Source organism: Pangasianodon hypophthalmus, chromosome 22 (genome assembly GCF_027358585.1).
Source record: "Pangasianodon hypophthalmus isolate fPanHyp1 chromosome 22, fPanHyp1.pri, whole genome shotgun sequence".
Lineage (NCBI taxonomy): Eukaryota > Metazoa > Chordata > Actinopteri > Siluriformes > Pangasiidae > Pangasianodon > Pangasianodon hypophthalmus.
Window position 1 is genome coordinate 14790930 of NC_069731.1, and position 15298 is coordinate 14806227.

At 37.3% G+C, this 15298-nt stretch overlaps 1 protein-coding gene across 2 annotated transcripts in view; it reads left to right on the top strand.

Moving 5' to 3' along the window:
* The window catches only part of jph1a (junctophilin 1a), a 35349-nt gene extending 22437 nt beyond the window's left edge, over positions 1-12912 (top strand). The window contains exons 4-6 of one of the 2 annotated variants that reach the window (XM_026938139.3): positions 4929-5593; positions 5726-5822; positions 8829-12912. In XM_026938139.3, coding sequence (XP_026793940.3) covers positions 4929-5593; positions 5726-5806 — 746 coding nt within the window. In that variant the 3' untranslated portion in view covers positions 5807-5822; positions 8829-12912. Of the gene's footprint in view, positions 1-4928; positions 5594-5725; positions 5823-6558; positions 8805-8828 lie in introns of those variants that run through there. The other variant, XM_053227990.1, reaches the window with a different exon arrangement.
* The last annotated feature ends 2386 nt before the right edge of the window (positions 12913-15298 follow it).

Sequence of the window (15298 nt, forward strand, 5' to 3'; positions counted from 1 at the left end):
CAAGAGCAGTGACAGAATGACCAATATTCCATCACCAGCTATGTGTGAGATGAGATAGCTAGCCTTATCAAATGTGGCAATAAGCAAAATGAAAATGTCAGGAGCACCCCTGAGTACAGACTACAAGAGATCAATGGTAACTTTTAAAAGATGATTCAATGCTATATAGTGGATGGACCCTAAACTGTAAAGTTTCACAAGCGTTTGAATAAAACAAAAAGAATACGTCTGTAATAGACTAAAACCAGGCTTCTGGAGACTTAATGTATCCACAACCGTTTTAGGGGGCAGATGTACAGTGCATAGGCTGACTCTAATAACTTGTTAAGAAGAAGGGAGGTAATAGTTGAGCAGGCTCCAGGGTTGAGACAGCAGGTGGAGGGAACTGATTTAGAGATAAGGACAGAGATAGTGTAACTGAAAAACTCCCGTATCTCAAAACAACATACTCAGGATTCCTGAATGATCCAGAATTGCTGTTTAACAACTAACACTTCACACTGCTGTCTCACATATAACAGTAATTAATATGTTTAGTTTTTTGGTGTTGCAACGGCCAAATACTTTGCAGTATTTTAAAACAAAGCTGTTGTACTCACATATGTACAGCTGGGGCCATTTAAAAAATCTGTTCTTACCTCTTCAAAAAACTACATAAAGGAAGGAGTCAAAAAATTTCTTAAGCTAAGAGCTTGGTTAAGATTGACCCCATTGCTACAAATAGCAATATATTTCGCTAATGGCTTTTGACAGTCATTGTTTGTTATGGTAGCATAATTCCTCATTCTATATAATCAGCCATAACATTAAAACCACCTGCCTAATATTGTGTAGGTTCCCTTTGTGCTGCCTATACAGCTCTGGCCCATTGAGGCATAGACTGCACAAGACCTGAAGGTGTGCTGTGGTATCTGGCACCAAGACGTTTGCAGCAGATCCTTTAAGTCCTGTAAGTTGTGAGGTGGGGCCTCCATGGATCGGACTTGTTTGTCCAGCACATCCCACAGATGCTCAATCAGATTGAGATCTGGGGAATTTGGAGGCCAAGTTTGAAGTCTTTGTCATGTTCCTCCTGAGCAATTTTTTGGAGTGTGGTAGGGCGCATTATCCTGCTGAAAGATGCCGATAGGGAATACCATTGCCATGAAGGGGTGTACTTGGTCTGCAACAATGTTTAGGACAAAGTAACATGCACATGAATAACAAGACTCAGGCTTTCCCAGCAGAACATTGCCCAGAGCATCACACTGGCTCCCCGGCTTACCTTCTTCCCATAGTGCATCCTGGTGCTATCTCTTCCCCAGGTAAATGACCATTCAAGAAAACATGATTCATCAGACCAGGCCACCTTCTTCCATTGCTCCATGGTCCAGTTCTGATGCTCACCTGTCCATTGTAGGCGCTTTAGGCGGTGGACAGGGGTCAGCATGGGCACTCTGACCGGTCTGCTGCTACGCAGCCCCATACGCACCAAGCTGCGATGCACTGTATGTTCTGACACCTTTCTATCATAGCCAGCATTAACTGTTTCAGCAGTTTGTGCTACAGTAGCTCTACTATGCTCTGATCTAGCCATCACAATTTGGCCCTTGTCAGAGTCGCTCAGATCCTTACGCTTGCCCATTTTACCTGTTTCCAACACGTCAACTTTCGAGAACTGACTGTTCACTTGCTGCCTAATATATCCCTTGTAACGAGATTACCATTGTAACGAGATAATCAATGTTGCTCACTTCACCTGTTGGTAACGTGTTGCTTTTTTTAGTAGTTTAGTCGACTGTACCCCTCCTTATCTCCACGCTCATTGCAATTACACTCACAGTTGAGACAAGGTTTTGTTAATAAGTTATCGTAAAATATTTAAAACGCTTTGGACAGCTCCTAAGGTGTGAACTTTCTGGCAGGAAAAAAAAAAGGATAAAGGAAAAATCCACCTTGAACAACTTGTCCATTAATCTTTATAATTAACATGATCTTCTTTGGTGTCCAAGATTTTCTTAACAATGAAACTCTGATTTGATATATTAGTTCTAACTTCTTTCATTGACATGCTGGTCTTTCTACGGTTTTGTACATTACCTACAATGCAATTCGACTACCTGCTGACAGTGGTGCATTTGGATTTAGCCCTTCGCTTCATTTCTACCCAAAGAGAGTGATGCAGTGGCACTTTAGTCCTTTAGTCTGTCCGTTTCTTTTACCTTCTCACCTGTATTGTACTCTCTGCTCAAACAGATTAGCCTACAAAGCTTTAATTCGCATGCTAATACCACCGTCAGTGCCGTCATGCTAATACCAAAGTCATCATGGCACAACCGCTAACTTCTCACAGGAATAACAAAAATACAGTACCAACCAACAAATTAGCACCAGAATCAATAATTGCATCACAAATATTTCAATATAAACATGAAAATGTGTTTCAGAGTGGAGGTTTCCTTTAAGAAGAAGAAGACGAATGGAAATGTTTGCTGCCAGCTGTATGCTTTTCATCAAAATGAGAAGAATTTCCATTTGTGCTTGGATGGATGTAATTAATTAATTACTGTAGTCACACCCATAAATTAAACTATATACATCATATTAAGAAGAATTAATGCCTGCATGTGTGACTGACATTGACGTTAGATTAGCACAGAAGTGTGTGACAGCAATGACCTTTCAGTGCAGCAGAGCCTGCTCCGTTCACATCTAAAATCGCCATGTTGGAATGGCTGCAATTGCAGAACAGTGATCGAGTCCCTGACTCACAGCAGCTGTCCATTCCTTCACTCAGACCTGTGAACATGTGACCTCAGCCCCCTTCTTCTGTCCTCCCTCTCTCTCTCTCTCTCTCTCTCTCTCTTTTCTACCCTCTGGTGCAAGGTGCATAGTTGATAGTACATAGTCACCCCTAACCTCTTTGCACACTCCTCATGTCGGCATGTCACTTAAATACGCATAGGGCCACTTGAAGTGGGTAACCTTTCTAAATTATTATCAGTGTAGACAAATGTCTTTAGGAGGAAAGAGTTTGTATGCATGTATCCATGCTCTCGATTCTTTTTTGTTTTCATTTCTATTGCTTTCTAGTGTCTGTGTATGGAATCTGTATTGTATGTGAACTGGACTGCAGAAAAGGAATGCAGCTTTTAGGCAATCTCCTGTCTAGCAAGGGATAATTGTGTGTTTCAGAAAAACACGATCAAAAACCACTTTTGCAGTTCATAGCATGTGTGTTTATAAATCCATGCTGGAGTCATATCATTAACACGAAAAGCTGCAATGATGTGTTTCGGTCTATATTCTTTAGATTTTGATATTAAATTTTTTTTCTTCCTTGTTACCCTCTTACACTCTTCTGGGAAGGCATTTCACTAGATTGTGGAGCGTGGCTGTGGGGATTTGTGCCCAATTAGCCACAAGAGCTGATATTGATGTCAGGCGAAGAGGCCTGGGGTTCAGTTGGCGTTCCATTTCATTCCAAAGGTGTTCAGTGCGATTGAGGTCAGGGCTCTGTGCAGGCCACATGAGGTCTTCCACACCACCCTTGGCAAACCATATCTTCATGGAGCTTGCTATGTGCACAGGGGCATTGTCATGCTGGAACAGTTTGGACAGTTTTGAACAGTTTGGAACAGTTTAATTCCACTGAAGGGAAATTGTAATGTTACAGTATACAAAGACATCCTAGACAATTGTGTGCTCCAAATGTTGTGGCTACAGTTTGAGAAAGGCCACATATGGGTGTGATGGTCAGGTAGCCACAAACCTTTGGCCATATAGTGTATCTGTCTACTGTGAATTATACAAAATATCGTTTTATTTGAAATTAATGCTCAGGTGTATTTAGTGTGAAATAATTTGGGGATGTTTTAGGCATGTGAATGGTAATTATTGTCAGGCTTATTCTGACGTACTGTTATTTCAGCTTCTCATAATAGAATGGTAGCAATCCCACATCATCACTGAGTTTCTATCTGATTATAGGGAGATGAGGAAAGTGATCCTAAAGCTTTATGCAGGCCTTATTTTGAATCTGTTTAACAAATTGCAGATTAAAATTCTTTGGTATTGGTTCAGAGATAAATCTCTGTGCAGTCACAAGAGCAGGCAGAGGATTAGATCAAGCTTTTAATGCATATTTGACTCCAAATTGTAACAGTTAAAGATGGTTAATATACTATATATTGTTTATAAATGGAAAGGAATCAGAGTTGTAAGTGACCAAAGACTTAGTCATGAGTCTGTTTCTTTAGTGAATTATTCAAACCATGTGTGGAATTTACATGGACAGCATTATGCATAAACAGACTGATACACTGATTATTATTATTGAGTTACTGCTTGAAATTATGATCAAAAGAGACATTAATCTCTCTAAGCATTTGCTGTTCCTATTTGTTGTCTTTAAGTTATGCAGGCTTAAGTTGTCAGATTTCTCAGAAACACCATTATACAACTCCAGGGTTATGTTTTTTTTTTTGTTTCATTATTTTTTTTTATCATTTGTTTCGTAACTTAAGTTTGATGAACATGAATTTGATTCATGGACACTTTTCCAACAAGCGCAAATGCCGGTACTGAATCTGTAGTTTGGGACGTAGCCATTGTCGTTTATCACGTTTCTCTTTCTATATACCACAATCTTTACTCCTCAGATCAGATGAGTTGTTATCTGTCTGTTTTTTCCATTCACATATTCTTTGGCAAAAATTCAGCATTCATATGAAAAATGGATAGAAAGCTCATGAATGTATGTGCACATCATCTGGCCTTTTAATCTGTGTTCCTGGCTGGAGTGTGAATCACAGATTACATGGGTGGATTGGAGGGAAACATCTATACAATTTTTTCAGATCTTCAGATATCAGTATATCAGATATCTGTTTTAATGCCTTGGTTACTGACCTTTCCCCCTGCTCGATCTTATGTTCCTTCTCTCACAGGCCTTGAGTACATCAAGCAAAACTTCACATACCATGTGGAGGAGATTAAAGAAGCTCCACTAGAGTTGGAGAAGAAGGAGAAGAAAGAGAAGTCTTCATCAGGCAGTCCTTTTTATCGCCGTGGCACGACTCCATCACACTCGCCTACTCACAGCCCGACTCCCTCACCTCCATTATCACCAACGAAGAAAAATCAACAACCAAGTACTGGTGTGACACGAAAGATCAGCAAAGAAAGTGCTACAGCAACCCGTAAAATTAGCAAAGACAACAGCACTCTATCCCGTAAGATTAGCAAAGATGAAAGAGCCACCATTGTAGCCGAAATTAGCAAAGTTCCTGCCATCAAAATTCAAGATACTGCACCACCAAAGCCGCCCAAGCTCAACGAACCATCAGTAAACGGCCAATTACACACTGCTTATCATAGCTATTATGTGAAAACACATAAAAACATCCCTCCACCAGACGAACCGGAGGATGAAGAGCCTGAAATGACACAGTCCAGTTTAGCTCGAATGCCACCACCTCCAAAGATGGTGCGGTCACCCACGCCAAAACTAGAGACAAAGCTCAGGAAACAAGAAAGTGTAAAACCAAAGAGTCTCACTGAAACCAAGAAAGCCAGTGTGGAGCTCATGAATGAGGTGTTAGAAGATGATACGGTAAGTGCTGTCCTCCCTGTTGTCTTTATCAGGTGTAAAAAAACATATCATAAAGCATTGCCTGTGAGATGTCCAGTGAGGTATATGTATATATATATATTGTCGTAACTATTTGTCTAATTTACATTACAGGGTCTGAATTCTATTTTAGTTGCCATGGTGATGCTCTTGAATATTGGATTGGCCATCATTTTTGTACACTTTTTGACATGATTGCACTGTGTTTCAGGTAAGCTACCATTTGTTGATCTTAAAACATGACTTAGAAATGTAATCATGTTTTTCTATTCCCACAAATGTACAAGTTTTTTTTTTTGCGTGATCACGTTATTGGATCATGAAACTATTTCAAGGGAATTACATATGCAGAGATACCAGCATCTACGGTTTATCTGTAGCATTCACAATTTTTGACAACTTGCTACAGTGATATGGGAGATATGTTTACAGCAAAATAGGAAACAGCGTTTTCTTCTTTGTCAGTGAAAGCAGCGGTTAGACCATATGTGAATAAAATTCACCCATCGGAAAAAACATTTCATTGAAGCGGAAATGACGTAGGACGTGAATGCTGCATTTGTGAATTCACAAGCCTCTGTCTTGTGAGCCAGTAGAAAACAAGAATTCTCTTTAGACATGTTTGTTATTTCCTTACTGTTGTTTCGAAAAGCGTTTCCAAACAATTTAGCTAGCTGATGTTATCCCAACATTCTCTAAAACATCACATTATGTGCGAACAAAATTCTACTTCTGTATCACGTGACCAAAAACGTCTGGCTGCACCTGACTGAACGAGGTTGAAATGGGTTAACTGTATACCAGTATTATATACAGTATTTTCCATTTATGTATTTACAGACAGGTCATTTGATAATAATAGATCAGGGTAGGATGTGATGTGCGTCACTACTGCTATTTTCTTTCGGTTAAGCTATAATAATTTCCTCATAATTCCCACCCATTAGCTACTGTAGTTCTCCACATCATATGAGAGCTACCAACTGGGGAGGGTGAAGGCTAACACGTGAAGCCCGCCAATCTTTTCGAGCAGCTGTTAATGATACAGCACTGGGCACTGAACTGAACACTTGAAAGAAAGCGCTAACTGCCATCTTCCTCATCACAGAGGTCCACAATTGGCTAGTGTCACTGTGTTTGACAGGTGAGAGAGTAACACCATCCCTTCCACCCAGAGATCAAGGGCAATTACGCTCTCTTGGACTCCGACCACGGATAGCTGTGGCATCTTCGATATTCAAATGGAGATCTCCTGAGAATAGGGCGAATGCTGCTTGCCACTTTTGGACTGCAATAATTTCTTTCTTTTAAAGATATTGTGTAAAGAGTTATTAAGTTAATCAACAGAAAACATCTTTCGCTACAGTTGTAGACAGAGTATTATAATCTAGATATGGACAGGACTGCAGAGCAGACATGCAGTAGGGTTTGGTAAAATTCCGTTCTTTTCTCTTTCTTCTGCTACGATTTTCTTGTTAGCTATGTTGGCACTTCTGCATATGCAGATATAAAGGATGAAATTACACCTTGTGTAAAACTAATGCCGTCATAATAGGGCTGAAGTTTGTGCAGAAACATTTGATCATGACCTTTATAATAAAGATATTGTTGGTGCACCTTGTAGGTGTACAGTTAGAGGCTATAGCTCAGTTTTTTCATGCACAGTGTGTGCTAATTGTACTCTGCTCTTCTGATCACAGGACTGTTGTTGGCTGGATATTTTTGGTTGGTGGACTATTACACTGAGGTGTTTAAAAGTTACTGATTCACTTACACATCAGTGTCACTGCTTTGAGAATAATCTACCAACCATATAATATCTGGTCAGCAGTACCAGATATTTACACTGATGAATGTGGTTGAACAGGGCAGAGCAGCAGATGGGCTACAGACAGTAGCTGCGTTTACATGGACACTAATAATCCGATCGTAATTGGACTAGAAGCACAACCAGATTTAAAAAGTCACATGTAAACACGTCAATTGGAATGAATTGGCCAAAACCGATTAAAATTTCATTCGGATCATAAGGGGTGGTTTAAACCTTTTCTAATCCGATGGAGAGGACATGTAAACACTTCATCAGATTGAAAATGAAACCAGATAGTTCTGCACATGTGCAATGACGTACAAATCACGTAATGACGTATGAAGCACGACTGACTGTTGTAGTCGAAGGTAAGAAACGTGTAAGAAACTGCGGGAAACGTGTATTCGTGCACTGTGCTCATGTCAGAAGATCAAATCCGATTCTGTCATGTAAACGCGCATATCAACCCGATTACTTTATTCAGCGTTCTGATAAATAAATCTGATTGATTTCATTCCGATTTAAACAAAAAGTGTCCATGTGAAGTTTTCTTATTTATTATGTCTGTTTCACATTTATGGAAGTCTCCAGTGTCAGCTCTTTGTCTAATCAAAAATTTTTCCACCAGAGGCTGATGAGAGAACAACTGTGTATATATTATGGATACTATAGATGCTATAATGTAAATGATAACACAAATCTTGTCTCACAAATGTTCCACAGCATTAAATGTAACTGCAAAAAATTATGACATGTCATTCTTTAATGAATTAATAATTGTCAAATCACTGTGGTATAAGAGGAATAAAACACTTTGGGGCATGCTGTTATAGGAAAATGGCCCACTTCAGGGTGGTAAGAGTAACTCTACTTCATCAGACCACATGACACCATCTCATCATAAATTATTTTTCTAAAACTGCACACCTCTTCATGTTTTATTCCTTACTTAGTGAATTGAAAAACGTTAGAAAGGGAATTATATTTTATTGTAGATTGGAATAATCTAGATCTAAGCTAGATCTTGATCTAAAAGGCCAGTCTTTCTCACTCTAATTAGAGACATGTAGCACACTTATTTACATTTGGGGCAATAATAGTGATTGAACTGTAATAAAACATAAGAAACTTAAGCTGTTCAAAAAAACTCCTGACTGGTAGTGTACTAAAATGACAACTTCCAGTATACTAAAATGACACCTAAGCAAGAATTGTAATAAGGACTGTTATTCTAAATACCGATTTTGTGCTTTGTAGCTTATCTTTATTTACTTTATTCATCTTTAAGAGTATTTTCCCCTGTAAACACTTTCATTAGACAATTATAAGTAAGAATGGAATGATATAATATTTCTTTCAGTGGAATTTCTTGCCAGCTGTAACCTTCTGATCATTTTTATTCCTCAGTCATGGAAATAACACAGTGTTACGTTAAACTGGCGCTGGTCCTTGGCCGTGGGAGCAACAGAAGAAGTTTTGGAAAATAAGAACGCCTTTGGAGGACGACGTAACTTTTCATGGCTCGTTTAGCCGTGTAAAAGACTGACTGTTAGAAACAAAGAAGAGCAACGAGAAAAAAGGAGAGATGTGTGTGAGAGAGTTTAGGGTGTGCTGATCCAAGCTGGCTGCTCTGTGTGGAAACGTTCGGTGCACTTTTACATGACAGGCACAAACAGCTGCCTCGTTTCTTTCCCGTCTGACGTGTTGGGTTCGGAGATTTATGCTCAGTGCCAGAGGAATGTGTTCATTGGACTTTCCACGCTAGTCAGAGAAAAACGAACACGCACCACGGCCTCCATCGCCAGTCTTATAACATTACACAAGCATTACTGTTACTGTAGGTAGGCATGTGCTCAATATAATTGCAGTTTTATGATATTAAAAATATTAAAAATATTTTAATTACTTAATAATTAAAATACTAATAATTAATACTAGTAATTAAAAAAATATTTTAATTACTTTTTAATTACTTGCAAATATTACTTATCAATGCATATTCTCCAGACTTCACCATAGGCAGCAAGTATTCCAAATAACGATATTATAATGTGTGTTAAATATTGTGATATATCATAGAACTGATTATCAGCACATGTCTATCTGTAGGAACATGCCCTGTTGCATGGTAGCATGTAATTAATTTTTCTCTGTTGTCCTCATGCACTCAATCACAGATGTATTTCAGTTCTCCATTATTTTCACTTTATGATATTTTTCAGAAAGAATTTATTGTATAAAATGTGCAATATGATTTTTTTTTCCAAATTATATATCACACCATATCACACCAAGGGCATTTAGCCAACAGCTCACTTTGTTCCATAATTGATTACAAAAGAATAAAAGGAAATGAAAATGAGATGACGATGAGATGACGATTAAGTTGGAGAGGACTGTCTACTGTAATAAGAATCGCCATGCGCACAGCCACATGGGTGAATATTGTTTACTAAAATGTAAAGGAGATGAAAATGTTTATGCTGTATGTATTTGTGAAATGAGCATTGCTCATCATGCATGCAGTTTCTTTGATTTGGTGCGTTGACATGCAAATGACTAGGCACGTGCCGATAATCGCCTAACATTTTATCACAGTTTACACTGTATTTAAAAAAATAATTACTACTTATGTTTAAACTATACCTCTGAATAAGGATATATATATATATATATATATATATATATATATATATATATATATATATATATATACATATATATATATATATATATATATATATATATATATATATCGTTTTTTACATAGCTACACCATTAAGAATTTTGTCACCATGATGTTTCCAAATGCAGCATATCACAGTATCAATGAAAAGTCCAGCAAGCGAAACCCATACAACTATACAAAGTAGCATCACTTCTATTGACACTCTTTTAATAGCAATATTGCATTATATCATATAACCGATTATCGGCACATGCCTACAAGTGAGCAGTGAGAAGTAGATGAAAAATTATTTTTAGACATGCTTTAGGTAAAAAGGTCTGAGCTTTGTTTGCATGTTAGAAAACATACTATTCAAAATTCTCTGTTTGGTGTTGAATTAACCCCTTCAGACCTGCTTTTTTTCATATAAAACATATAAAATCTAAAATTTCACACTTTATTATTATTCTGATGCCATCAAATATAAGCATCAGCAGTCAAGACATGTGTAAAGTTACTAAATTATTGTTCCTTACTGTTCTCTCTTTGATATCTCCATCAGGGTTCCCTTCAGAATGATGCAGATTTTCTTTTTTTGTGATACTCAATAGAGCAAGGTTCATTTCTGATTGGTTACCCACTAGAGATGTAGCAATCCGAGGAGTTGGACTGATGCATTGATTAACATGCAACAATTGAAATGATTCGATGTGACAATCATAAATCGATTATTATCAAAAAAGGACAAACAACTGGTGTGTAAAAATAATTCATATTTATAAACTGATGTGTAAATAATTTAATCAGCCAGCCAGGTGATTTGCTCATAACATCTTTCACATTTTCTTACTAATTTTGTCATTTTGCCAAGTCCCACCCACTAGCTATCTCTCTCCTATCACACAACAGCTACCAGTGGGAAGGGTGAAGGCTAACATGTGATTCCTCTGAGACACATGAAGCCAGCTAACCACATCTTTTTGAACTGCTGTGCATGGTATGTCACAGGGCAGCGTAACACACTCAGAGGAAAGAACTATCTGCCCTCTTTCACATACTTGACCTCACAGACACTTGTGATTGGCTAGTGTCACTGCTGCGCCATTCAAGAGCACTCGTTCATCATCTTCTTTTTGTGAATTCAAGGTAGTAATGATAGGCCTAACCCAGATTCTGAACAGAGTTCATCACATATTGATTGGAAGCTATTGAATCAAATCGGATCATATTGTAGCAGATTCTGTGGTATCATCAAATATTGAATCGTTTCCTTATCAATCAAATTCATATCATATCATGTGTAAGCCTGAGGTTTACACCCTTACCCACTAACTAACCAGCTTTTATACATTTATACATTGTAGATGAAAATTCCTGAATCATGTAATGGACACGGGGTGTGAAGAGGTTAATTCAGGTATGTGATACATTGAACAACGGATGTGTTGCAATTAATGAGTCTTTAACTACCGTTTACCTCAGAGGAATGCAAAAGAAGAAAAAGGGAAAAAAAAAAGAAACAGGTCTTGTCTTAATTCTTTAGTAAGGGAACACTACATTGTGCCACTGGTTTGTTTCATTATTGCTGGCACAGAGTGGTGATTTTATTGGACTTGTTACCAAACCTGTGTGCATTTATCACTTCATAGAAGGCTTATTTATTCTATAATTAGTAGCGCATCAGTTTTGTTTCAAGACATGAATGAAAAAGGGCTTGCATAGGCTATGCTGTATTTGTTTTTATTACTGCTTTGCATAATTTATTTAAAATCCACTATGTTCCACTAATAAGTCCAATATTTTAATAAGGCTGTCTCTTGAGACATACATGCACTACAGTGCACTACCAAACAAAAATGCTGTTTTAGTCAGTTAAGACTGGAAGGTCGATTTCTTTCAAGCTTGATTGTACATCATCTCCTCTAGCATGCTGTGTTTGCAACATTTGTTACTTTACTCACAGTCGCTTGCTAGCTTCTCAGTTTAGGCAAAAATGCAATGCAGGGATATTGAATATAACTGTGCCTACTGAATATTATGATGTACCACTGATGATCAGTATAAACTTACGATATATATAGCTCCAGAAATTTTAGGGCAGTCAAGCAGAAATATATACATCATTAAATTATATTGTATAATATAAATTCTATAGATTATAATATTTATAATAGGTTTACAAGAAAAAATATCAGAATGATGAATATAGTAAACTTTCAAACTACATATGTACAGAAAATAAAAACTATTTTTATGGTGTTTTACATATCTAAATCCTTAACTATAAATCATTACGTGGTACCTATTTTGCCATTTTAATTTTCCCTTTTTTTTTAATTATAATTTTTGTGAATATGTGTTGTGCAGCAAACCTTTTGCATTGTATATGGCCTCTGTTCATGTTTTCCCAGTTGATTTATTATTTTACTAACTAATCAAAGGGCAGAATTATTTTTCTAAAATGAACAGCTATTGCACAAAGAAAACATTTATAAACAACAGTTTTACTCTGTTTTTACAAAGGTTAGTCCATAACCCAAGTTGGTATTTTTCTAACGTTTTGCACATTTATTTTATGGGTGAATGACTTAATAATCAATTGTGTCACACCTATTTGACAAAAAAAATATATGTTTGATTCAGCTGATTAATAATATAAGCTACAAGGAGCCTTTATTGTAGATATATTCTACCACTGGAAGAGAAGAAAGGTACGACCTTCGGCATTTGAAGCATATTTAAGCCCCAGTGACATTTGTACTCTGGAGATTGTAATAAAAATGATCTGTGTATAACAATAAAAATGTTATGCATAAAAATTTATCTTGTTATTTTTTTTGTAATCCCCTTGTAGTGTTCATTACTTAGAAACATTGTCCTGTTCCTGCCTGTCTCTTTATACTGTATAATTTATTTTAAAATCGCTGTCTTTTCTACATCTCACTGATGATTAATATACATACATAATCCTGATGGAACAAAATTCCAAAGTCCTTCATATGTTCATAGATCCTCAGGAGAAAATAATGTATGGAGGAACTGGAATGCCACCAACCCCACCTTTCTGTTACACGTTTCTTAATACTAGACATTTTTAATGAACACTTTTATTATGTTCTGCACCTAGTTGTTTAGAAGAGCATTTCAGCACTGTAAGCAGTGCGATAAATAACCGAGCCGAGCTCAAATCCTGTCAGCGATTTCCTTTTACATGCCTAAACGTAGACATGGAGCGTATATAGAGTTGTGATTTTACAGATTTGCTTTCACGTGTGTAATCGTACACTTGTTCCGAGGCCATGATGAGCCTGTAGCATTCTGCTAAATTTAGTTTAAGGCTCGTAAGCAGTGAACAGATCCTACTGACTGTTTATTTAAAAAAGCAATGCCAAGACATCAATAGCATGCAGGTCATCTTTCCATACTTAACATAACTCTATCCAGCAGACATCACCACCGAGACATTTAATTAGTTTATAACGATGATTGTCACTCAACTATATTACAGTAATGTGAACAAAGTTTTAAAAAAAAATACGTTGAAGTTGGTGTAAGTGATGTCATCTATTATTGCTAACTTTTGGCAGATTTACAGCTGATGCAATGGTTTAAAAAAAAAAAACATGGAAGAGAAGAGCAGTGTTTGTTCCACATGTAAGGAATAAAACAGGACAGGGTGTGCTGTTATTGGAAAACACAGTGGATTATTTTCATATAGCAGCATGTCCTGAAGTGTTGTATTCCTCTTGTACCACAGCATTTGCCAACAATTACAATTTTTTATTTATTACTGAAAGACACATACTTTGTATGCATTTATAGTTACATTTATTGTTGTGGAATGTTCATGAGACAAGTTAGTTCCTTTTATCACTTTATATTATTATTATAGCAGATATAAACACACATTATACCAGATACACTCGTGGTCACTTTAATAGGAACACTTGTACACCTGCTCATTTATGCAGTTATCCAATCAGCCAATCATGTGGAAGCAGCACAATGCATAAAATCATGGAGATACAGGTCAAGAGCTTCAGTTAATGTTCATATCAAACATCAGAATGGGGGAAAAAATGTGATCTCAGTGACCGTGGCATGGTTGTTGGTTCCAGATGGGCTGGCTTGAGTATTTCAGAAACTGCTGATCTCCTGGGATTTTCACACACAACAGTCTCTAGAATTTACACAGAACACTAACTGAAGCTCTTGACCTGTATCTGCATGATTTTTGCATTGCACTGCTGCCACACGATTGGCTGATTAGATAACTGCATGAATGTGCAGGTGTACAGGCATTCCTAATAAAGTAGATGATGAGTGTATAAACAGTTGTTCAGTCACTATAGAAATGATAACATATTATAACAGGCACATGAACTACTGGAACAGCTGGAACTACTCTCAGAGCTGTTGTTACAGAAGCTTAATCAACACCTTCTGACCAATCAGATTAAAGAATGCAATGGCGCTGTTGTATAAAAGCAGTTACTGCCTGATTCCAGATCAGTTATCTTAGCAACAACTACATCAATTGATGTGCAACTGCCTGCACCCACAACTTTCCTTAGCTATAATCCAAGAAACCAATACTCACAGCTAAATAGCAGCATATACACTAAATGGCCAAAAGTATGTGGACACCTGACCCTCACATCCATATGTGGTTCTTCCCCAAACTGTTGCACAAAACTGAAAGCACAGAATTATCTGCTGTAGCATTACAATTTCCCTTCACTGGAACTAAGAGGCCCAAACATGTTCCAGCATGACAATTCCCCTGTGTACAAAGTGAGAACCAGGAAGACATGGATTGCCAAGGTCGGAGTGGAAGAACTTGAGTGGCTTACACAGAGCCCTGACCTCAACCCCATTGAACACATTTGGGATGAACTGGAATGCCAACAACATACCAAACGTACTAACTAGGGTTAGAATATGTACTATCATCACATAACAGGAAGTGCTACAGTAATATTTTGTGTATATTGTGTGTATACTGCTGTGTATATTTTCTTCCTTGTAAATCATCAAGCGTGGAATTATAAAGATCACATAATTGAAATTTTTGGTGAAATATGGGAATCAAATAAGAGCAAATTACAGAAATGATTGTGCTACTACTTTGACAATGTAACAAAAAATAACCCAGTTCTTGAGAATAAAACAGGTGTTACTGTAGTGCCATGTTAACAGCAGCGTTGAC